At 37.6% G+C, this 26,415-nt stretch overlaps 1 protein-coding gene across 2 annotated transcripts in view; it reads right to left on the bottom strand.

Annotated features, from left to right (window-relative positions):
• The window catches only part of TECPR2 (tectonin beta-propeller repeat containing 2), a 42,662-nt gene that overhangs the window by 13,171 nt on the left and 3,076 nt on the right, over window positions 1-26,415 (bottom strand). For both annotated transcript variants that reach the window (XM_065838046.2, XM_071809656.1), the window contains exons 2-17: window positions 24,519-24,803; window positions 24,280-24,408; window positions 23,731-23,862; window positions 22,637-22,794; window positions 21,248-21,560; window positions 20,336-20,468; window positions 18,577-19,047; window positions 16,926-17,920; window positions 15,256-15,439; window positions 13,051-13,224; window positions 10,654-10,834; window positions 9,010-9,151; window positions 7,466-7,706; window positions 6,612-6,701; window positions 5,540-5,773; window positions 1,751-1,899 (exon numbers count right to left, since the gene is read on the bottom strand). In XM_065838046.2, coding sequence (XP_065694118.1) covers window positions 1,751-1,899; window positions 5,540-5,773; window positions 6,612-6,701; window positions 7,466-7,706; window positions 9,010-9,151; window positions 10,654-10,834; window positions 13,051-13,224; window positions 15,256-15,439; window positions 16,926-17,920; window positions 18,577-19,047; window positions 20,336-20,468; window positions 21,248-21,560; window positions 22,637-22,794; window positions 23,731-23,862; window positions 24,280-24,408; window positions 24,519-24,752 — 3,960 coding nt within the window. In that variant the 5' untranslated portion in view covers window positions 24,753-24,803. The remainder of the gene's footprint in view (window positions 1-1,750; window positions 1,900-5,539; window positions 5,774-6,611; window positions 6,702-7,465; window positions 7,707-9,009; window positions 9,152-10,653; window positions 10,835-13,050; window positions 13,225-15,255; window positions 15,440-16,925; window positions 17,921-18,576; window positions 19,048-20,335; window positions 20,469-21,247; window positions 21,561-22,636; window positions 22,795-23,730; window positions 23,863-24,279; window positions 24,409-24,518; window positions 24,804-26,415) is intronic.

The following is a 26,415-nucleotide window of genomic DNA, read 5'->3' as shown; positions in this document are numbered from 1 at the left end:
CGATAAGCTAATAGGAAATAGTTTGATTTTCAACCTTGTCCACTTAAAGACATTCTATATAAGGAAGTCACTGCTAAATAACAAACCATGGCAAATCCCAATTTCTTGCAAACACCTTTGTATTGAGTACTTTAACCTGCTTAAATGGAGGAGTAGAGAATACGCTTAGTACAGACAATATAGTATCAGTGTAGAGAAACAGCTTGTTGGTCTATTTTCCTGGATAGAGAAATCTTTGGTAAGAAGATACTACACAAGTTTAGTTCCCTGCCTTTTGGCAAACTCAGTCTAAGCATCACTGATACCCTCAGTCTCTTTCTGCTTCTCTACTCTCTGTTAGCAGGAAAGAAAAAAAGTCTCTTCCAGATTCCATCAGAAACACCCACCTGCAGCACACAAAGAATGAGCAGTGTAATCTAGCCCTTGTTGCAAGCAATGTTGGTATTTATTTATCAGTCTGTTCTGCTCTTCTGCAAAGCAAGGTGCCATTTCTCCATGTCTGACCACATTCCCAGCATAGAGCGACAAGTCTAACCAGAGCTGTGCTAACTGATGGGATGCAAATTTACAGTTTCATTTCCCTCTTTCCCTGCCCTTCTTTGCTGTTACACCCCAAGATTCAAGGAAGGAACTGATAATTGGCTGGTGAGAGATAAGCAGAACTAAAAGTGAATGATGTAAGAGACAAATAAACTTGCAACTGCACTGCCACAGATTTACTTTTATTTCTTAATATGTACCACACATTTCAAAACCTTCAAGAGAAATTGTTACATTATATAATGTAAATCAAGTATGCAAACACATCCAGTGCTACTGTGCTGGATCAGCAGACAGTTCAAGTGATTTCATGCCAAGAAGCAAAGAATGAAATCAGCAGTCAGAGGTCAGCTCTATTACAGCAGCACCAACCCACTACACAGATTACTCCTATTTCATTAACTTGCAAAGTATTAGAGCAGCAATGAAAGCAAGCATTGAAGTTTAAAGACTAGGAAAAAAAAGAAACCAGATACTGGACAAACAATTTTGTCCATTCTCTATATTCAGAAAAGATGCTCCCAGGGTACTTTAGGAGGCTTCTTTCCACTCCAGTCCTCCCAGTTGGAACATAGACAGGATATGAAGTTTTCTCCCTTGTTCCTGGTATGAGCAGAGCTGCAATTCTACTGCATGCTTACTAACCACTGGGTGATAAGGGACATCTCTAAATCCAGACAGAGCACCCTGGCAAGCATTCCAGACTGAGGAGGGTGAGGATAAAGGAGGAGGGAGGCACAGCAGCACTGAGCCTTCCCACAGCCCCTGCTCTGTGCTCTTTGCCAGCCCAGCCCCTTGGCTGGTGTACAGCAGGTGTCTGGTGGACGGTTCAAGGCTGCATTTTCTATCATGTGCCCATGAAGTGGCTGTGTTACAACAAGAGTAAACTTTTATTAAGAACAGAAAACAAAACCTTCCACTTTAAAAAAAAAAAAAAAAAAAAAAAAAAAGGTATTGGGAACTATTAGACGAATGGTGATAAGGTAGCATATTCAGAGTCCATAATACAGATGCTGAGGGTTTTTTGTCTCCCTTTTTTTTGGGGGTGTGGGATAGAGTAAAAGAGAAATCCTGTAGAATTTAAACATGTAGGACAAAGTTTTAGCTCCACATTTAAAATCTGGCCCTATTGTTTCCCATGAATGTTAAAATTATTCTTTTTCAAATACATAGAGATAAACCACACAAAGAACTATAATCAACATTTTACCTGTATAGGTGGCTCAATCATTATCCACGCAGGAAGCATCAGGCTTGGGTTAAGAGGTTGAGTTCCTACACGGAAATAAATGCCACCACTGGTGTCACAGGCCCAAACATGCTGATTTCCACAGGACAAGCTGACCAGCTTTACAGAACCTAATGACATAGAGACTATTAGCAACCTGGCTTTTTCCTTTCAAATTCAGCTAATAATGAGAACTCTTATTTAGACTAGCTTTAAACACAGTCACATAAAAATTATTAAAAGTTAATACAACTTACAAGAAAAAAAAAAAAAAAATCACTGGATACAATTAATAAAACTACCAGGTAGTATATGTGAGGTATTTCTCTTTTAAATCTAAAAATAAATGGTTTAGTCATAGGATACTGCAATTTCTAAAGCACACTAAAAATATGTTATTAAAATAACCGAATTCAAGTAGGGAAACATTCTGTGACAAATGTTATCAGTGCCTAGACAAACTTTCACATGACCTCATGTGAACTTTTCTCTCCAGCTGGCTGTGCCTGCAGACTTTTAAAGGTGTTGATCTGCTAATACATTCAGCAAGGAACATTCCTAATGCTAAATATGAGAGCATACAGATTATGCATTTCACTGTTAACATACCGGTGTCCCATCAGTAAAGAAAGGGCCTGATTTTCCAATGGATTTATATTCAACTGTGTACCTATTTCTTACACCTATCTCAAAAGTGCAGCAGTATTTTAACCCTATGTAAGTCAGCACAACGAAAACAAAGCTGCCAAATAAGTATGTTTTGCGGTTTGGGGGTGTTGGGGTTTTTTTGCATACCAAATCACACCCATCAACCTTGTTATTAAGTTTGCAAAGACAGTAGAGAAACATACCAGATATTTCAGACTAAAAATCTGCTAGTTAATTGCCAACTCAAACTCCTTCACATTCATTTTAAAATAGCCATGTGAGGTAATATAGGTAACATTTGATTGGCTTTTTTTTTCCCTTCACAATCTTGGGACAACACAACGTTAAGTAATGGAAAACATGTTGTACAGAAAGAGAGAGTCAGTACAGATACACCACAGAAGGAACGCTCTGGTCAGACTCCAAACTAAAGACTATAAATAGGCCTCGCTGGCTGATTGAACATGCCAGGGCTGCTTGGGATACTCCATTCTGGGTAAGTTCTTTCTTCAGTGATGCGAAATCTGGCAACAAAGGCTTGAAAAGTGCATCATATACAGCATTCCTTAAAGAGATGGGCGCAAATTTATCCCACAGAGTGCAAATTTAAAGCACATATTTCTGCAGCAGGCAATATTCCCTGTCATTAAGGCTTGCTACGATAAAGAAAAGGAAACAACAACACAACTAACACAGCATTATTTTTTAGTTATCTGTAATAGTAAACAGATCTTCTCTTTAACAAAAATTATGTAGTTTTCTGAAACATATTAATTAGAATTAATTCATCTCACCCCAAAACTTCCTTTAATCATGCAGCTTGATATCGAAAACAAATGACAAAACCACACACAAAAACCTCGAAGGCTTGGGATAAGCACATGTAGAACAACTCTCTTTTCTAGGCAGGGACTTGACATTCAGCTACAAAGTCAAAATCTTACTTAAAACATAATTATTCCTTCTAACAAAGTATGACTTGAAGTAGCAGTTTTGTCACATGATGTCTCAGCTGTTGAAATGTTCTGATCCAAACAAGCATCCAAGCACTCAAATGTGGAATCACATATCACCTACTCGGCATAGCTGATATTATTCACGTCTACAGTACAAATTGATATTCGAAAATGCAGCCCTTAAGTAAACATTCTGGGGTTTCTCCCTCCTCCCACTGACCTTTTTTATCTTAAGAGAACATCATGCTAACCACATTCACCTACTGCTTAGAAAAAGTAGCATGATTCAGAGCCATTGTTTATAGTTAAAACCTAAAGGTCATTCTACCGTGTTTAGAAACCTTGATACTGATAGTGGAACCCTATCAGTATAGTTTACTAGATACTACTCCCAGTACATAGTGTAAAAGCACAAGGAAGATACTACCAACATAATATTTCAATGTTAATGCTGGCAACCCTATCACTTTCATACTGAACTCTGAATTGCATTTTACAGAAACTTGTTCCCCAACGTCTTTCAAATGAGAGTCCTAATGTTTCAGATGGAAACTTATACACTTGAACAATAACAATAGTTCCCCAATTTCTTCAGCACCATTAGACCAAATAAAGGCTTTCATAATCACGGATATGCACGATCTTGTCAGCAGTGCTCTACCATACACATTGAGTCGGAGGAAAAATGCCTAAAACACTTTCACACTTTAGTATTAACCCACAGTGACAAGTAAAGTGGAGTGTTTAAAGTACTTCCTGACCCCATATTTCTGCAATATGACCAGAACGCCACAAAGCCAACAGGAAAAGTTGAATGTAAAGGCTGAACTTCTGAACTGCTGAAGTTCACAAACCAGATATTACTCAGCTTACACCAAGTACGCTGATTTCCTCTATGAATGCTTTGAGATTTGCAGACAATAGCAAGGAGTTATTTATTATTTCAGTTAAACAATTATTATCGAAACTGCTGGAAAGCAACAGTATCATGAGAAAAGTTTCAAACTCTACTAAACAACATGAGAAGAGTGTGGACAAACATATCCTGTAGGTCAGTGAAGGTAAAAGAAATGAAGCAGTGCTTAAACTATGGTACGATAGTGATTTGGAAGTAATCCATCAGGTCTTGAAAACCTGGTGTATATCTGGCAAACAAATTCATTTTTAAAAGTTTTCTATGAAGTACTACAAATCATGTACTGAAATTGTACGTGAGGCTTCAAGTCTGCCAGCTGTGTCTGCCTTTTGTTAATCCTGAAACTAAAATTGTTTGTTTCCAGACCAGTCGTGAACATTGCCATTAAAAATGGAAAACTGCAAAACAGTTGAATTATTTTTAAGACGGTGCAAGAATGGTGCATACTCTCAATTTCTTTTAGTTCCTCTTAGAACAGGAACACAGGCCAGCAGGAAGATAAGAATGTTCTAGCAATCAGACTGTCAAATAAATAAATCTAATTGGAATATGACTGATGAAGCTTACACATGGCCTGACTACTCCAGAACCAAACTGGGTGGACATTTTAATGACCAAACCACGGTCAACAACCTTGGTCTTACGCCTAACCAAATAAAAAGGGCAGTTAAGCAGCAGCACGTTCTTAACATTATGCTGAATTGTTAGATCGGTGTAAACCTGCACAAAAGAGAGTGTTTGTTATCAAATGCATTGCTTATGGATGACGTAGCTCTCGGTGCACAATTTTTCCTTGACAGGATCCTAACGAAGCTTTGACCACTCTGTTAAGAACATGTTTAACCGCAAAATTCAGGGCCTTGTGTACGGAAGTGCCCAGGACCACACAATTATGGTTACAGTACCATAGAGGAACTAGACTAGTTCAAGCTACTGGCACACCTGCACAGCATCGGCTCAGGCTGAGGAGCCTCCGACTGACAAACTGTAAGAAGCACATACACATACAAATTATCTTGTAAACAGCAAACATGGTGTCTCCAGCAAAAAGCTGAATGAAACATTATTTGAAAGCTGTAGTTGTTCCTGATGTTTTGCAGTCCTCCGCTGTGAAGCCCATTATTGTAAGGTACTATTTAAACCAGTAAATGTAATATTCCATATCGGTAAACCAAAAGATACTTCTGAGGGAAAATACTGACTGTCTGCTGAGAAAGCTAAGAGATAGTCAACTCAATAAAAATAGCATACCTAGTTGAGAGAGATCCAGTTTTGTCCAATGCATCCCTGTTGGACAGCTGGATGAGAGTGTTCTGATAAATATCTGCCCGAGACTATCCAAACCCCAAATAGCATCCTGGCAGGCAGAGTAATGCACCATTTCAGCCTCCAGTGGCAGCTGCACCGTAGAAGGACGAAACTGAGGATTCTGATCACTGACACAAAACAGATCCTTGTTGCTTTGGCACAGCCACAGAAAGCTTCCTACGGAAAGGACATTTCTGTTACTAAAATAATTCCTAACCCACTCTGAGAAAGCTTACATATCTGCTTCTTCTGAAAAAACATCAGTACATTTGAAGGCCAAACTAAAGCTTCTCGGCTATGCTCACGTGATAAGATTTTGAAGCACAAATATGCATCCCAAGCCCTTATTTAGGCACTTAAATACTCTCCCTCTGAAATCAAGCAAGTAGTAAGTGATCTCATTTGAAGAAATACCTCATTTAGAGAAACTGGTAGAGAGAAGACATATGTAACAGTAAACTACCACTTCCCTTTATTCTTCTGCTCTTCTTTATCCTTGATAATTGCCTTTGAAAAACAGCATTCCTTTTCAGCTCTAAATCACACATTTTTGCCAATAAAGCTAGTGTACTTAGATAGATAACACAATTGTTAACCATTGTAACTAGCAGTTGAATTCCATAGCGTGGTCGCACTTTTACTGATAATGTGCAATTTTGCTGCAATAACTGTACTGACAGGAGATGTACTTGGTTAGCACAGGCATTCCAGCAAAGCATGCTCCAGGATTTCATATTACAAATACTGGCAAGTCTACCTGTGGCAATTTAGGAAGCTACTGCTCCTAAAGAACTACCCGTTTCTCTGTTGGATGCCACTCCACACCAAAGGTGGCAGAATGATCTCCAGTAGTTTTACAGACATATTTCTACCTTACTTGAAATATTTTAGATCCCTTCATACAGAAAAGGCACCCAAAATATGAAGTAACTCAGGATATCTAATTACTTATATCATCAATTCCACTTGATTTAAAAAATCGGATATTATAGGCCAGCACTGTTGGTTCACTAACCTTCTTTAGATGGAGCTGTGGAAGCCAACATGAAAATCCATTTTGTGGCAGAAGCAGTACCACGAGGCACAATATTATTCCAGTAAGTGCCTTGCAAGAAAGAAGAGTGGTATTAGCATGCAACTTAATTTTGTATTAAAATCTGTTATTACGTAAAATGTGACTATTTTAAAGAAATTCTATTGCAATCAATTATTAAATATCATCTAAACAAGATTTTCTATGTAAATATCTCAATAAACCATTGGGGCAGGAGAGAAAGCCTCTTCCTGACGCATACAATAAATACACACAGAACGCTGGGAGTGCAGAAAAGGAGATGGTAGAAGATAAATAATCTTCAAAAGACCAATTTGGCGACAAGGTTAAACGGACAATGTTCTAGGTCTACTCTTAGTATTTCCCTGATCAAAGAAATGTACTAAATCAAAACTGTATTTTGAGAAATACAGCAAGAAAAATAAATAAAACAATGCTTCTATTATCACTGTAAAACCATAACATTACTGTTTTGCATAGTCACACTGATCATGAAAGATTCCACTGTGCTAGATACAACAGGTACAACACCTTAAGATCATCTCACCCCAGAGAAGGGACAAGTGTATGTGTAATGTGTGCACAGTTCACTTGCGGACAAAGAATTTTCCATGAAAAATATTTCCCTTGGAACAGGGAAGTATTTAAGACCAAACGCTAAGGAATAATTTCATTTAATTTTTAAACATGGAATTGTTTGTTAAAGCTGCCCTGCCTCTCCACAGATAATTTTTGTGCAGACAGAACTGTTGTTAGTTACTTTCTCTTATTTATTTTTCTTAACTTAAAAGTATTAGATACAAAAGCAAACCAACCTATCAAGTTTCCCTTTGCCACATGGAATTCATTTTTGCCTGAAGAGATCCAGACTCCGCTGCCATTAACTCCGAGGAGGCTGGGCTGACACTGAAGCTGCTGTGACCAAAATGCCATTCGAAGTTTATCAGCCACCTTCTCCACAGGTGCCTGTGCTGCTGTTGCCACTGTATGAGTCGCCTGGATTATCGTCTGGAACAGGCTGCACTGGTCGAACATGACATAATCAGTGATGCTTACCTGGAGGGGGAAAGAAGAAAATTCTTGGTAATTAGTTAAGCTTTTGGGAGAACTGCAAAGACTTTCAGTAGCAGCTTTTTTTTTTTTTCAATGCGTGCTTTATATACAGGAAACCTACCAAGATTTTAGAAACCTTTAAAACATATAAAGGGAAAAACAAAACCAGTAGGCTTTGGATAAGTAAGATCCTTGATAATAAACCAGATCAAATATTGAACATCACCTTACAACTCCCTCCTACCCAACAATCCACTCTGAATTCTCCATTTTAAGAAAGCCCTTCATTTGAGGATGACTGTTCTCTCCCTCTAAAAACACCGTGAACTCTGCAAACTAAGAGGCGAATTTTCAGTTTCTCAAAGGAGAGAAACTTGCATAGTGTAGCAATTTAAATCACGTTGTAGAAACTTGTATATACTACTCCTTTACAAGAAGCTCATGAGCATTTTAATTCATAAGGCAGGAGGAGGTCTAAATAATTGCCCAAGTCCTGTCATGGACAGCTGGCTTGGCAACACCCTGGGATACTGGGAAGGAAATGCTTAAGAGCACAAAAAGAAAAGTGGTTTGCCAATAACCTCAAAGCCAAGCTATTCAAGATGCCCATAAGCAAGAAGAGATTACACATGAAGATAAACTGGAAGTCTTTTAACATGTAGGCAAGTTTTCTGTGTAACTGGTTTTGCGCCCCCTTCTCCCCCACACTTATCTCTCGGGAAAATCAGCTGGGAAAAACAAAGAGTAGGGAATTCTACATCAATACCAGGGAGTACTTGTAGTAACTTCGGTTTTACCCACATGATTTGCGACTGAAGCAAGCAGCCCCACATGGTTCGATGAAACCTCAAATGAATGGGAAAACGTGTAATAAAAGCATTTTTGCAAGGTCACTTACTATTTATTTCACATAGCTAAGGAAAAGGATGGGTACTGGAAGACAGGAGACTGCATTCAGCAGCCAGGCTGGAACGCTCTGCCTACACAGCATGTCCTATTGCCATCATTAAGACAGCAAGCGCCACCACATGTGATGTGACCTGGCAGAGCATTTCTTGTGTTTTTCAAAACTGCTGCGATGCTGCCCTGGATGAACATGGGATGTTGGTTTTTTTTCCCTTTTTTATAGCAGACATGAAAAGGGATTTCAGCCACAGCCATGCCGTGGTTTTAATCTATTGCATAAAGAGTGCTATAACATACCAAACAATTAATTTATATTATCATAGAATCTCATGGGAAAACAATGCAAATAATACACCCAAGGCAAAAGACTGAACTAAAAGCAAAATTTTAAAATGCCTACTTGCCACCAATGGTTATCATCTCCTTGTGGTTTCTTTGAAACTATACCAGTTCTGAACCACAGATTTCCATGGATATCCAAAGCCCATAATGTCTGCTGATCTCCGAGGGTTATGCACACAGGTTCCAAAGCTTGCATTTCACTGGAAATGCAAACAAGTACAAAAATTAAAAACCTTAATTCAAATTTACACTTAGAGCATTTTAAGGAAGCTGTTACGATGCTAACAGCAATTCAAAATGATCAAACTCAGTGTGGCCAAGCTCAAACACACATTTGATTTCAAACTTTCACATGTATTCAGTAATTCAAATTTTATTAATTTGTGGAAGTAAAAACCATTCAGCAACAAAAAATAAGTCACTCACAGATCATTCAAGATTTGAAACTTGGGTACATAACAATAAAACTAAACAAAAACTAATTTTTTCAGTAAATAAGAAATAAACAGCTGTGTTCTTTATATTTTTAACAAACCAACTTCATAAATGTATCTCCTCCAACTTCCTTGACCTATCCTGAGAACACCACTAGCAGTTCAGGGACCATAAACAGAAAACTCAATGTAACTATATATATATAACAAAGACAACTGTTAAGGTTAGGACTATATGTTTCCTGTATAAATAAACAGTTTTCAAGCTCTGAAAGTCACCAGGATCAGGTGAGCATTTCAGACATTTCAAAGGTAGCCAACAATGCTATTTCTTTCAGAGAACCTCTCTCAACAATTTAAGAACAAATAGGGATTGCTTTCTGCAACTATAATGCAAAGCCCAAGAACATTAAGTGTACCTTAGATGTACGTCAAGCAGGTATTTAAATTAAATAAAATAAATACATATTTTAATTAAATAAATAAACTAACTGAAGCACATGCAAATTTCATATTTGAACAAGACACTGAATATTTTCTTAGACTTTTCAAAAGCCAAATACCAGGTTGGGAGGTAACACAAGTTACAACTTCACAATAGGGTAGTCAGTAGAAGATTAAAATCATATGATGACAAGAACTGGAATTTCTTCCTATACTTGCTTCAGGATGATGTCACAAGAGAAAAAACATTCTAGATTCTCAAAGCCAGCAGTAAACACTCAGTGCTTTTAACTTTATCACAAACTAATTACTGTGAGTGTAGGATCAGCTACAAAGCTAAATACCAATTACTCAGAATATTTATACAAATCTGTGACTGGGAAGTGGAAAAGTATTATCAAGATGTGTGGATGACCAAGAAAATGCTGAGATTTAATCTTAGGAAAAATTCACTCAAATATCTGGAGAGCTCATTAAAGCCATTAATCACACACATTAAATAAAGAGTGTTTGATCAAGAAGTCATACTGACAGACATTACAAAAATCTTTTTGAAATTGTTCTCAATTTTTTAAACTTGCTTTAACTGTATTACCACTCTCTGTAATGAGAGAAATTGCTGTAAACAGACAGAAAAATGCCAGTTACTCTGAATATACCTGATCAAAGACTAAAGGACATATATGTATATATACACACACATATATATATATGTATGCACATGAGTTCAGGTGACACTTTTTCAAACACCAAGGAGTTCCAGCACTGAAAACAATTATTTGTGCCATTCTTGTTATAAGGCTGTCCCACCACAGTGTCATTACCTGACAATATCACTCTTCCATTGCTCTCCTTCAGGACAAAAGCTGCGGACTCCCTCCCGGTATAGCAGGACCCGCTGCTCACTCAGTGCCCACACAACATTATTTCTGGATGTAACCTGTGACAGTGGATAAGGGCAGTCAACCTTTACTGCTCGGGCACAAGGACGATCCACACTGAGGCCTACAAATCAAAAAAGGAGGATTGCTTTACAAACTTCGGGTGGTTTTTTTTTTTTTTTTTGCAAGTAAGAGACAAAGCTATCCAATAGAAGAAAATGAAGAGGGGAATATCCTTGACGAGCTAATGCTTTTCTTTCAATCAACATTTCCCTGACTGACTGTTTTTCTCTATAAACTATTAATCATTTCCTCTAATATAGCGGAATTTATATTTTGAGAAATAAAACACTGTATATCCTTCAACATCCCACAGAGCACACAAGTTCTGCCTGGTCATTTCTGTTCCTTTTCTCCCTCTAGTGTCAATACCAGGAATCTCAGTTTATAAAACCTGTACCGAACTTTGCAGAAGCATCAAAGAAAAAGGCAGCAATGGAAAAACCTTTGCCCAAAACGTGCCAAGGAGAGAGGCAACCTTATCCGAATAGTGTCTGCAGAACAATTTAAAAAGAAGATGCCACAGTGTGCAGTACTGAAAGGAGAAGAAAGGTTCTGGTAGATTTACAAGTAGTTAGCACACATTTATACACATAATCTCGAGAACCATGTCTTCTTCACAGTTATACTGAAGCTTGATCTACACGGTTGCATGTGAAACACCTCAAGAGACACAGCTTTTGCTTAATCTTCTCATGCTGCCAAAGCAAGTATGAACACACTCATCTGTATGGTATTATAAAATAACAAGAATGCTCATTTCCAAATCTCTGAGAACACACTGTTGTTTTACAAGTTAGACAGGGCAGTGGAGGGAATGAAAGGATCTCATAGAAAAAACTATCATTAGTTCCCTCACATTAACAAGATGGATATACTGAGCACTCATTTTTGGCATCAAAGACAAATTTGGAAGCCCAAGAAGAGCAGAACATAAGCTGACATAACCAAACCAATATCTCATAGGGAAGAAAAACATTGGTTCAAACTTCCACAGAGCCATGTATGATTGACATCCGAAGTTCACTCTTTATCACCAGTATCCCATACATATGTGACCTTGGGCAGGCCCTTTGATTTCTCTGTAACTCCTACACCTAATTAAAATAATTTAAGAGCAGAGTATCTTTGAAACTGTGTATTTACACAGTTTTCTTAATCACAAAGAATTCTATATTGTGCTACAGCAATTAAATCTGCAAGAGAAATTAGGAGAGTACCAGAATTAAATGGAAGACAAATAAGAATTTTGATAGCCACTCTGAGATGCTATCCTGCTTCAGCATCTGCTTCCCTCTTACCCAGTCCTCCTCTCACTTCTCCAGTAACTCTTTCATCATGTTATTTGTAATTTTTCCTTACTAATTCATCTCTCTGTGCAAAGCCCACATGTCCAAGTGTCCCTGACACTCTTCTCTCTTAACTCGAAAACTTGGAGCTCCATCCTTCATCCTAGCTCCTTGTATTTCACCTGAATATTCTCCATCTAACACCATCCAAATGCATCCCCTTCTATCCACTGAAGGGGACAAAACTAAGGCCATGACTTCAAAGTTCCCACCACACTATTCCTTTTTCTGATTCTTGCCTCATCCACACCCAGTGAGAAGGCAGCTGTAAAGACTGTTGCTCCACAGCCCGTTCCATTCCTCCACTGTCTTTGTTTTCTCTGTCACATAAAATACATACCACTTGCTTGTACTTTCAAAGCACCATGTGATTTTCTGTCTCAGAATATCTTCCTTTCATTATCAAGCGGTAACTCTTGCCTCCAACAGATCTGTGCTTTTCAAAACACACAGCTTCCACTTTCCCCTACTCTGTCCCCCATACCTCAATTTCTTTTGAACAGCCCACACACTATCTCACCACCTTTCAAAGTCCTTCTTAAAACTTTGTTAAAATCCTTAAAGCAAGAAAAGAAAATCCACTTAAGGCTCCGTTGTTTCAGTGCATCATACCATTTTCAAGGCAAGGATATTATTTCAATATTTTCTTCAATCCTTTTCCACTTATCTGCATCCATCCCATGTCATAAATTCTCTATACTATATGTTCTCTAGTTGGCACAAAAAAATAAGTAGCAATGAAGCAGCTTTTCCAGTGTCCTAATTACACAGAATCTTGCAACTGTTTCCAACCATTTCTCAAGATAAAAAAAGTTTTCCTATGTCCTGGCTGTGGATGAAAGTTGAAAACAAATTGTGATCATTCCATGGACTTGAAAACCAATAATCTTAGCCCACAAAAATTCAAAGCGTCTGCAATTAAATCAGGTACCTGTTTGCAGATACAGATCTCCATTTGTTCTGATAATCCAGGCGGTGTCATCACTTAAAGATACAAATACAGCCTGGGGTAAAGCCTCATACCAGTGGCGTTTTCCTTTTATAGTTACTTTTCCACAAGCAAATGCTTTGTTAGTCTTCTGTTCAATCTTCCAGAGAAGAGCCCCTGTATGAGGAGTAAAGAGAGAACATAATATCACTTAGCAATTACTGTAACAGAGACAGCTGATCTGTCCTACCTGCACCTAAACTGATGTGATGGGAAAGGCAAACCACTAGCATTAAACAAACATACAAGATTTAAAAACACCTTTTTTTTTTTTTTAAAGCAAAACCAGAATAACGGCCAACTTCTCTACGAATTGCTGAAATCCATTAGTATATGTGAGACTTTTACAAGTTCAAATGCTAGTCACTCCTCCTTAGTTACACACTGAAAAATAAACAAAATTTCCTTGTCAGAGCCACACTAGCCTACTATTAGGAGGTTGAAATTCATAGCTTGCTTCTGTAGTAGTTGGTACATCCTCAGTACATAAAGGGGTTAAAGGTAATACTTTCACCTTTCACAAATACTAGTAGTAAATTACAATTTTGAGGACCAGAGAGTAGTGACAAACACCTGAAGGGCTGTGCTGCCCCACGCCACAGTGGGCAGTGCCACTACCTGCTTTCATAGCATGTCACGAGCAGACAAAGCTCAGAAACGTAACTGCACAAATTCATCTGGAGAACATTCTCCCTCATGTGAATGAGCAACGATAGCTCAGAAAAAGAACACCAAATGGAATTCCAAGCTCAACTGCTGATGAGTAACCATGCTGGTTTCTACCAGAGCTGTACACTGTCATACTAACTTCCTTTGAATAATTCCACAAAGTAGCATTTGTTTCCATTTTTGATGTTGGCACTTAACACGCTCTTGTGTTAATACATCCACAGGAAACTGTGGATGCTAGAAATTTGTATGGATTCAACGCAAAACAGTGGGAGTTCCTGGAACTGAGGAATAAGAAATGCAGAGAAAAAACCTTTTGCCCAGGAAATCTCAGAGTCACCAACAGCGGCCATCTGATGCTACCAAGTGCAAACCCCATGCCAGCCCATTCCTTTTATTTTTCTGCAGGCATCTGCGTTTGACCACGGTTAAGGACAAGATACTGAGGTGGATGAATCTGTGATCTCACCTATTACAGCTACTCTTAAATTCTTTTGTCCATAGCAAAGCTCAGCTACAGATCAAATAGAACACCTTTCCTCTTAAAACAGAGAGCAAATCTTCCCCTACAGCAACAAAGGGAAATTGCCATGTGCTTTTAGAGATGACAGGGGAAGAAAAGTAGTGGTAAGGCAGCAGACTTAAGTAAATAAAATGTCTGAGAAACTTGTATTTTAACACCAGTCCTGGAACAATCTGGAAGGCCAAAAGTGATGCAAGTTTGTAACCAAAACCTATTTCATTTTAATTCAACACAATCCTCACTCCCAACCATCCAGAACAAACTCATATGCAAATACACCAAAAATCAAAAGGTTTTTTTCTTTAGTACTTGCAAAATAAAGAAGAAAAAAAGAAAAAAAAAAAATCAACAAACCCATACACAAAACCAATTCTATATTTACAACAAAAAGAAATTAAATTTGGGAATCATAAGCAGTTTTGTAACAAAAAACACAGTTTTGTATAGACAAGGACCTCTTCATTCATCTCTGCCCACCACTGAACTATTACTTCTGAAATTCACTTTAATCAGGCAGCCATGTGCTCAAAACTTCCCAAAATGCAATATGAACCTGTTAGAAACACAACCACTTAAACCAGAACATGGTGTGCAGAGGTAGTGAAGATGCAGTCACATCACACAATATGACCCCTGGAAAAAAAAACCAAACCAACCAAAAAACAAAAAACAACCAACCACAACCAAACCCACCACCAAAATAAACCCCACTACTTTTACATGAAATGAGTTCCAAACAACCAAGTTTCTGGAAGCACTGTATTTAAAAAGAAAAAATTGTCTACATGGAAATTACATATGCACTGAACTGTATTTGTGATCTCCAAAAAACGAGGTTTCACCTAATTACATAACAGCTATTATTAAAAAAAAAAAAAAAAGGCAAGCAAATAAACCACGCAAGTCTCTACAAGTTTCACATTGACAAGGTTATAGTGAAGCAGACGGTGACCAACCTGAGGGGGAAACCGCCACCTGCTGCACCCCATCTTCAAACTTCTGCCAGCGCAGCCCCGCGGCAGGCAGGGCGCTGCAGTACAAGCTGCCCCTGTAGTCCAGGCACCAAATGTACTTTTCTGAGACAACCAGGCTCAGGATGCCGTAACCAGGGCCAGAGTATCCCATCCAGCTCTCTGCAAACTAAAAACTGTAGAGTCAGAGCAGTGTCGGGTGTCTTCCAACTGCACGAGAAAATGGCTATATGAGCATAGCAACTCCCATATTTTCACTCCAAAAAAGCAAAACTTAAGGTTAAGTACTTTGACCAATGCATAAATTTGCCTTGTGTAAACTAAAACCAGATCGGTCAGTGTTCTCTAAGATAGTATGTACTGCAAAGTAAGACTGCTAGAACAAACGTTTCAGAAAAAAAAAAAATTACACAAAAAAAACCAACACCCCAACCACACAAAAAAAACCAAAACACAACCTCCAAACTGCTACCTCACCTCCAAAAAGCGGAAAATCTTCTCTTATTAATTAAAGAACACAAAGTAAATAGCAAATGCAAAAAGGAATACATAAAAATGTAAACTCTGTAGTCCGGGAAATTATTTTTTGACTATGAATTGATGAGCAAAGGGAACAAGAAAGGTGGAGTGCAGAGACAGCTAAACATCCACCTCCGATACTCTCTGCATGGTACAGGAGCCATCTATTGCAGAAAATTGGTTTAAGGGCTACTAACTTAAATTTTCATAGCTTGCATGAGGTGAACCCAAGCACTGCATACACGACCCATAATACAAGCAGCTGTGGAGCTTTTCTAAACATTTCAGGGTGTAAGAACATCATTACTTGAAACTAGAAGTCTTCTGCACTTTGCCCTGCAGGTGTTACTATAATAGATAGGACACCGTCAACTTTTAACTCAACCTTTATCAACAAATATTTGGTCGATCTCAATACAAGGCTGTTATCGAATTAACAAGGAACAAAACCTCCAACCTAGAAGAACTGTATTTCCTCCTCAAAGACTTCTGCTAAAACTACTTTACAATTAATTTTAGTATTTACAATTTATTTTAGTATTTCTTTCTATTGTCTATATGAGAATTACTATTTCTGGAAACATTCACTCACAGAATAACAATGAAGGAAAGAGGGATAACAGAAAAAGGAAAAATGTTAACATTTTTTATAGTACTAACTGCTATCTAGGGTACAAAGATTAATCCTTATTCTGAGTATTTACAGGTAAAATGATCCTTAACCAGGGGCCAGCCATGTGAGATCATCAGCACTAATTCCTCCTGAAGTCAGAGAAAGTTGGGAACAGCATCAAGCAGAATTTGGGCTACTGGAGACCCAAACATTTGAGCATGACTTGGGTTTATTGTTCACTCTTTAATGGATGGGTTTATGACAGCATTTTTGTTGAGCTGGGAATAATACAGCCAGTGCAGCTTCTTCACATTGTAAGCACATACCAACTGTTCTGAAGACGCATGCATCACATTTAATGAAAGTTACAATACATATTGCTCTGTGGCTTTATATTTTACTTGTTTACTTGAATCAAGTAAGAAAAAAAATGCTTTCCTAAACAAGTAAAGCATAGTAATTACATTAATGTTTCTTCTGAAATGCTGTAGCTATGTATTTTAACTAAATTGAAAACACATACCTGGTCAGATTTTAACAGCACCGTTTCATCTAGGCTTATCTTGGCCACATCCTGGGAACCAGGCCCAGCAGCAACTTCAGGCATGCTGGTCTCTGAGGACGAATACGGCAATCCATGTCCATAAATATCCTCTTCATCACTTGAGGCAGATTTCTCAATCTTACTTTCATGACGTTCTGCTACTCCTTCAGTAGTGCTAGTACTACACTTAGCTTTGATTGCACCTTCAAAATTCCATCCAGAAATAGAAGTGTCATCTGAATAAACATCATTGGAAATGTCAAAATGGAGCACAGAAGGGTCCGACAGAGCACTGTGTATTAGAAAGATCTGCTGTTGTTCTTCCCCACCAGTTTCATCACTTTCCTTTGATGCCAGGGATGTCTGAACACCAAGTGCAGTGTCACATTCTAAAAACATTTGGTCTCTAAGGTCTGACTCTTCAAAAGATTTTTCAGTATCCTGAAGCTTCATTTTATCTACATTTTCATCTATTTTACACAATGTAGGAAAATCCTGCTCCTCCTCTTGGCTTGGCTTTCCAAGACAGCATCCATTGCTGGCAGAAACCACACTACTGTTACATTCACCATCAACACTGCTGGTCAAGTCTTCTGTGAGGATTAGAGGAGAGACAGATGTCAAAGTATCTATAATAGCTGAAGTACCCATGCCACTGTCACTGTTTGGAAGTTTCTGTAAATCAGCCACATCTCCATTTTCTTCATTAATTAGTACAGTCGCAGACTCAGGAGACTGTAGGACACTGAAAGTTTCTGAACCATTATCTTCTTGCAAGACGGTGTGGGACTCCACACTGAACATGCTTTCCTGATCTGGAGACCCCGTACTCAAATGATCAATGCTGCCACTCATTAGACTGGAAGTCATGGAAAAGGAGTCTGCATTCAACGAATGGGGACTATCGCCAGAAAGCTGGCGCTCATAAATTGGTGTACCTTCCAGAGAGCTGTGGTTCTTCCTGGTCCCACTTTCTGTTCTCATAAAACAAACACATACACAAAAAGGGCAGTGGTGAGGGGAATAATATTAAATAGGATCTATTACACTTCAATGCCAAGTAAAAAAATTAAATATTTTATTACTGGAGGAAGAAGAGAGTTAAATTTAAATTTTGACATACTGACTTTTCTCAACTTCAACACTGAATGATACATACAAAGCAAATAAAGGTCTTAATATCAAAACATTTTAAGGCTGTAACACCAATATAGAAAACAATTAGAAAGCAAACACTCATGCTATTTTAACAAACTAAAAAGCACGGCTAAGAAAGACACTGTCAAATAGTTTAAAGAAGATGAATAAGGTTACACAATTCCAACACAAAACTGGAAGCAGAGTCCATTGTATGTTGCCATTAACCCACACATTAGAACCTTAAGCATGTTTACATAAAGCAAAAGTTAAAAAAAATAAAACAAACAGATATAAAAAGACTTAATCAATTGATCACTTTAAAGACAGGCTTTCATCTAACACATAAATGGCCTACTACAGCCACTCAAATATCTCAAGAGCATGGCAATATAATATAAACAGCGCATGTCAAACACGCTCTGTCTGTGAAACATCAAAAGCAACGTGTTCTAATAATGAGCAGTGGCATGGAAAGTTCTGCCAGACTTACCTTGTTTCTTCTTTTTTTTCTTTTTCACTTTAATTGGCTTTACAATGAGTTCTTGATCAAAATCTTCAGAGCTGATTGTGCTGAACCGTTGTGAAGAAAGTTGACTTTCTCTTTGAGCTTCTGAAAGGTGGTCTGCACATATCATAAAGCTAGAGCCACTGTCCACAGAATTTACTGAACTGCTCCTGCTTCTTGATTCACTTACTACAGAGCAGCCCCTTCTTCTTGTTTCATTGCTCAAGTCTCCCACTCTATCAAAACTTTTCTCTGATAGCGTTGGAGTTTCCAGATTATCTTTCACTAAAGAATTAGAGTCATTTTTATCACCAATAACTGAAGGGGAAGTAACCAATTTTTTATCTGTTTCCACTGAAGGGCTAGATGATACAGATGCAACTACTGATAATGGGGTCAGCAATTTGGGACTTGTATCTGTTAAAGGATTCGGCAATTTTGAATTCACATCTGAACCTGACCAAAAGAAAAATAAAAGTATAAATACTAGTGTGTCAAGTGAGCAGGAGCGCAGTTCTTGGAGAGTACTGAAAAAAAAGAAGCTTTGTGCAATGGAAAAAATATTCTAAGTTTGCAGTATTTCAAATACATACACACACACACAATGTAAACTCTATGTAAGTAAACCTATATTAAATCATTTTAATAAAATCAGTCTCCCAAAGCCTATATCAAACTTCTATCAGCAAAATTCTGAATTTGTGGTACAGGTCTTTAGCTTGGAACACCCAACAGTATCACATACTGAAATGCCACTCTCTATCTTCAGCTTCTCCATTCAAACATTCAGTATCTTGAAAAGAATCAAGGAAAATTTACCAGATAAACCACGGTGCTAACTAGACGAAAATATACTTAAAGAAGGCTCCGTCCAAACTACACTTAGAAGTTACAATAGTAAGCACTCCCTAAAAGTTTGTGAGCAAAGAACTGCTTAAATGACTGAAGTTATGGCTAATAAGGAAGCTCTCTAGCATTCAGTGAGACTTCACAGCATATTTACTAGCATTTTGCTAATACAAGATGGAATAGTTAAAATGCGTAAGTAGTCATTCTGTGAATGTAATATGCTGGATAATGGTGTTTACAATCTTTATGATTGAGAAATCATCCAGAATCATCATTAAGGAAGTATTATTAATCCATTTTAGAGAGTTCTAGTAACATATATTCTGAGCTCAGGTGGTAAATAATAAAATAAACTCTAATTCTTTTTGGAATTTTAGTGAGTATTCTTCAGACGTTCTGCCAGTTTGCTCTTTTTCATTGCGGGGAAGGCTGAGATTTCCTCTGGAATGTGGGTGGTGACAGGTGGCGCAGAATCAACATATGCAAGTATCTCCAACCCAGACAATTAAGACTGATCAGTAAAGATATAACCATGATCAGGATCCAGATTGCTTCAGCATCACGGTTTAGAATAAGGTCCCAAATGCACAGATGCCTGGCTACGATAGTGCCATTCCACTCTCAAAAAAAAGGGAACCATAATTTATTTATTTATGCTCCCATTCTTATTGCAGCCAAAAATCTGCTCAGATGAGTAGATAAATCAGATTTTTAAATATAATCTGCAGAAACAGATAAGTAACTCTAAAAAAACATGGTAGGCTTTTGCAATGATCTGAAGGTTTTTATGTGAGGTTTTGGTTTGTTTTATAGAGGTCTTTTTTAATATTAAAAAAGATACAACAGGCACCATGTTCCATGAGGCACGTCCTAAAGTTTGCTAATCTATACAAACCTATTGATGACAGTCCTTCAGGTCTACTTGAAATTCTTATTATGTCTCTATCCCCCTTTAAGAGAAAAATCTCATTGTTGGTACAGGACACAGACACGATGTCACCATATCCTTCCAAGCCACCAATCAAAGCCTATAAAAGAGTCAACACAGAAAGAAATTATTGGCATCAGATTAACATGCTGTTTGGACAAGACAGTGCTCTTAACAAAAGTATTTACTGGAATTCAATCAACACAGGTACTTACAGAATAAAGATTTTATCTTATAAAAAAAGAAAACAGAAAAAAGAAGCAGGACAGCACTCTTTAATCATGATATAGCTCATTTTATACTAATTTTAATTCCACAGGTCTATCCATTTTCTCTGTCCAAATGGGTAGCAACCAGTTACTTAAACAATATAAAACCTGGTGGCAGACAAAAGCCACAGTACAAATTTAAAGATAGTAGCTTGTATTTGCTTTCATACGCACTTTAAAAAAAACCAAAATAGTCTACATCTCTCTGTATACCAATAAAAAAGTAATACTTGTTTTTTTTTGCAGACATCAACAGTAGCAGAAAGGAAAGAATAAATAGTTCCAGGCACATCTTATATGCCTAAACCCTATTTTTACATTAATTACTAGATTTTAGATTTATATTTGCTTTATTAATTATCAAAATCGACTATGATGCTAACACCTGGACTGAAACCTTTAAATATATTTTATTTTCATATACATGAAGCTTGTCTTTGAGTATATCATTGCAGCAACAACTTGAAGAGGGACAGAACAAAGTTGTCTTTCTTAGGTTTAAATACGGATTTAAATCATAGACATGTAACAGATAATCCAAAGAGTCTCATGGTACAGGATGAATGAAAATGAGTAAGAAACAAAACATACACCCACAAGATTTATTTACCTGGTTCACAGTGTCTAGTAAGTAGATGCTGTATTCATTCCAGGTCAGCACCCATCCTTCCTGGAAAAAGCATGATACAAGCCCAAAGTGTTTCTCCGGGGAGCTGTAACTTCCTCTGTCAGGTGGTTCCAAACGAGGATATAGTTCAAAAGTTTTTATTCCTCCAGCAAATACATCTTTCAATATGAAAGTGGCCTGAACAGTCCCGTGAACATCGGACTTCCAGAGACGAAGCCCGGGTCTTGCAGCAAATAGCGTCAGGTCACTCTGTTTACATAGGCCAGGTATAAAACATGCTCCAAATTTGCCAGTGCTGAAACGCAAACCAAGAATTTATTTAGAAGGCTACATACTCAACTTAGAAACATTTTTTAAAACTAATGGCACACATTTAGAACTGCAAGTTATCAAAAGTTTTGTTCTTTGATTAAAGTATTCAGTCAAACGTCTGAAGTACAATTTTGGTTACAGTAAGACAAGAACAGTGCTTCCAAATAGCCAGTTTTCCCTCAGCTTTAGATGTCAGGCACATTAAATGACTCCTCCTAATAAGCTTCGTAGGCTTAACAGTCTCTTTGCTCATCTCAGAAAGATCCCAACTATGCAGCCATCCTTCTCCCAGAATTAAGAAAAAACAAGCAAAACACTACAAGTGCTCAGACACTGACAACCTGTCGTTGCAAGAAGCAAGGAACTACCTGGACTGCTAAAATTTTCGTCTCTCACACATAAAAACACCCTTTGTACGTAACATGGTCCTGGGTATTCCTCTTACTATTCATATCCCTGAAACAAACACTACAAAGGTTCTTTCAAGAGTCCATTTCCTCCACTTCCAGATACAGTCAGTCATGCTGTTCTACGAGTGGGTGCCCTCCTTCATATCCAAAAGAGATTACACAATGGAAGATGCCAGGTCATACAAGAAGTTCTTAGCTTTCATGTCAGCTTTCAGTTCTTGCTATACCTTTTCCCTTTTACTTCACTTCAGCATATAAGAAAAACTGGGATGCTGACTTGCTTTTTGCATTAGATATTACATCACCCATTAGATGGGCCTGATAACAATGCTTGCTCACACCAAGTCACAGTAAACCAAGATGGACTGCTGAGGAAGTCTGCCCAGTGATTTCAGTTTAAATGAGAAAAAATCTGAACTATTTTTCCATAATAGTTCCCTGAAAATATGACTAATATATCTGCAACTATGCCCTTTCTAAGTAGGCAGAATTGTCATTTGATGTTTGAGCAAACAGCTACTGTAACTAACTTTTTGTGAGTGGACCGCTGTGGTGTATTAGTTTCACTGCTTAGATCACTCTTTCTGTAATCCACTCTGAAAAGCTAGTATTAACAGATGGGCCTGTATCAAGATTTTATGAGGGTTACTTTTTTCTGGGCTGTGTTCCAACTTGCTTGACAGATTTCTCTTCTGTGTAAAAAAGTATAGTCCGTTGTAAAGTAGAGACGAGGAGCACTTTCTGGTTGTAATCCAGCTGGACAATCGATGATGGCTCTTCCAACACAAGGCTGGAGTTGCAAATACCCTTTTAAAGATACAGGCAATTAACAAGAGTCAACCTTTCCAAAAATATAAAGTAATAACTAACATTTCAAATAAATTAATATGCCTGAAAAAACTAACAAACAAAAGCTTTTGAACTACTGCTGCACAAAGTACACTTGATGAATGTGGTGTTTCTTTATGCAGACAAGAAGGGAGTTAGATTGCTTGTACCACAGTGGCACACAATGCCATTTGATTTCTCTCAGAACATTAGCCAGCATATTTCACTCAAAGTCAACAGAAGCCCCACAACCCATTTTCTCCCTTTTTCTCTACTCCCAGGTCATATAATGCCAAGACAACTGTTGCACTCGAAGACATTAAACTTCGTTAAATCAAATGAGGGACAGTCATGGGTAAACTGGAAGGCCATTGTTTAAAGTTTTCTCCCATATATAAATTTAAGTTAACATTTATTTTGTTGACGTTCCAGCTCTGTTTTAGTTAACAAACCATCCAAAAAATTCCATTTACTGGTGACATGCTAGAGTCACCCAGTAGAGGCCAAGTGTTGTTTTCCTTCTGTACTCTATACTAAGATGCTGAACAATTCTGGGAAAAGTACTTAATCGATTTAGTGAATCAGCAATGTCGCACCATTCAAGGAGAAATTACTGGCTGAGATCTGAATGGAGACATAGACAGTTATTTCAGACAGAAACATGATAAAACAGGAAGGATCACTACTCACCTTTTTAAAAAAATAATAAGTAAAAAAAAAAAGGCAGTTGTGAAGGTTATCTAACTGTTGTCTTGCTGGGTGTATGCGCACCTGGCCCAGTGTACACATACCAACAAAACAGTCCAACCAAATACCTGATACTAAGCAATTCACTAACTGCTAAATATTTAAACACACAAGCATGCTTTCAGAAAACCGTAAATGAGAATTAAGGTTTCTGTAATAAACGCTCACCTGGTCTAGGTCTAGGGCAGAGTACACAATCTTCCCTTTGTCATCTCCAGAGAACAATTTCATCCCATTGGGACTCCAAGCTAAAGCTGTGATGCTACTTTTGTGGATACCAGCAACGTCAAATCTCCGAAGCTGTGAAACAATACCAAAGTGTTACAAGAAGGAGAAGAGAAAAATGGAGACACGAAGCCTACTCAGTGACTGACTGATAAACTGGAGATCAAGTGCAAAAGTGCAGGGCATTCTAATTTTTATTTAGCACAAGAAAAACTAAACAGTCAAAAAACCCACCACCAAATAGCCCAGCTATTTTTTAAAAAGGATGAATTTATCAAAAGCATTTTTTATTAAATATATATTTTTAAATGAAAAGCCTGATTTAAGATAATTGCTTTTATATGTTTAACATATGAAGCCTAAAACATATTCATAGATATTTCATCAAGCAAAATTCTCTGTTTTTTCACTATTATAAAGAATCATGGTAACATTCTACTAGGATTCGCCATACTAAACCTCACAGTTGTCTCGCCAAATGCAAAGATTTACCTGTTTGTTTCTTCCAGGTAATGAAGACACAAGCTGAAAAACTGCAACCCGACCTGAGGCTGTACCAACAGCAACTAGATCATCGAAACAACTCAACAGCTTTACAAAAGTAATAGATTCGCACTTCCCCTGTTGAAACAAACCGTACATAAATTTGCAAAGTTAATGAGAGACAAACGGCACCTCAATTCTGAACAACTCAACTTCATTAGAAGAGATGAGTAAAAGTTAGTATTTACCTCAAAATTGTATTTTTTCATTTGGTTTAAATGTCTGCAGTAGAGATAAAGCATTCCAATGCTGCTCCCCACAGCAATGTAGTCTCCATTGGTATCGAGTGCTGTGAGGTAAACCACAATTGAGCGAAAGCCTTTTTGGACCTTTGTAGGAATGGCATTGAGAAGATAATACAAAGGACAAAACTCCTTAAATATAACCGGTGAAGCCACAGATGCCATAGCAAGCATTGGCATCAGCAACTTTAAGGCTGAAATAAACACATCTACTTGGCCACATAAGGAAATCTGAAATACAAAAGCAAAAGACAAATCAACAAAAGCAAAAGACAAGTCATTAATTTCTTTGAAAAGAGTAAATGGTTACAAGAAAGCCATCATTTAGCAAATAAGGATGCAGAAATTCTCAGGTTTTGTTTTGTACAAAGAAAAAGCAAGTTAAACTCTTCTAGTGAATGCAAGTTATTCTTAGAAGAGCCTTTTTCTTAAGACTAAGCTTATTAGGTCCAAGCAATATCTAAGGATGTATGGTAACCACTAAATATGGTGTAACCACTTTTCCTTGCAGCTGTGAGCTCATCAAAGTTGAGTTCAAATGCAGTATTTCTCATCTAGCTAGTGAAAGAATCACAAGAGCTCAGATGCTGAACAGTCCATGCAGTATATTTCTTCATCTATCTGCAAAATCTACCTTCAGCCCTCCCAGTGCTGAGAGCACAGGATATTCACTTTGTTAGACAGGGCTTTAAGATCAAAGTGTCAAACTAGTATTTATGCTTGGCTCCTTAGTGCCCCACATCCCAAGCAAAACATGGTTGAGAAACAACTCAGTTATAACTACATCTGCTATATAATCAAATAACAACCAAAAAATGATAATACTGTGGGAAGAAAGGGGCAATACAAAGTGTAAAGAAATCCTATTTCGACACACATGGGAAAATATTCATGTAGCAACTGAATTTAGAAAGATAAGAAGCAAACAGAGAAGAGTACCATATGCCCATATTTCCCTTTGCAGTTAAGCAAATAACTTCGTGCTTTGTAAAACTGTAAATATACTTAGGGGATAATTTTGGTACTTTTCCAAGAATAATAGAAACAAACACTCTGTTTGCCTTCTTCAAGAAGACAAATCTAGTCAGAGCTCATCACAGTAAAAATGCACTGGGATCTTCAGAAAAACCTCCTATGACCATGACGTACGTAAAAATATTTTTAAAATTTAATTAAATGCAGTAATTTTTCTCACTGTGGGGTGACAGCCTTGGCAACAACATTTTTCAGCAGTAGTTATGCTCCTCATGGATGATTTCAGAACACAGAAAAGAAAAGAAACCTTCACTTCTTGAATCTTATTTTGCCATGAGCAAGTCTGATTAACAGAATAGTTTAGAATCTGCCAAAAATACCTGCAGTTTTCCAAGACACGGATTTTGGTTTCTGCAAAGAAGAAAACTTTCTATGGTTCTTTAAGCCTGTAACACTGAAGATTTTCTTAAGCACCAGCAGAGTTAGCACTTCCTCAGAGAAATAAAAAACAGAAATATGCCAATTGAAGTAAGAAACGCTTCTAAATGCTCACAATTATTCTGTAAAATATTCCTACTGCAATTTGTGTGATATGTCCTATTGTGCCTAGCTTTTATTTCTATAAGGATGGAAAATGGCATTTGTTTGGCAGCTTCACACACTGCTTAGAGTGTGTATCAACTAAATTAGAAAAAAAAAGTAACTGCTCTAGTTTAATACCTCCATTACTGTGAAAAGCTCTGATGTCTCAATTTTCTAACTATTTCAGTTATTGTGCAAGACAATTCAGCACACTGGCTTTGAGCCCTGCAACACTTGCTGTCAGCACACAATTCCACTAAATCCAATGGGATTACTTGCACGGCAT

This window comes from Patagioenas fasciata, chromosome 5, assembly GCF_037038585.1.
Source record: "Patagioenas fasciata isolate bPatFas1 chromosome 5, bPatFas1.hap1, whole genome shotgun sequence".
Taxonomy (NCBI): Eukaryota; Metazoa; Chordata; class Aves; order Columbiformes; family Columbidae; genus Patagioenas; species Patagioenas fasciata.
Note: the sequence above shows the minus strand (reverse complement) of the source record. Positions and strands in the feature narration are given on the sequence as shown.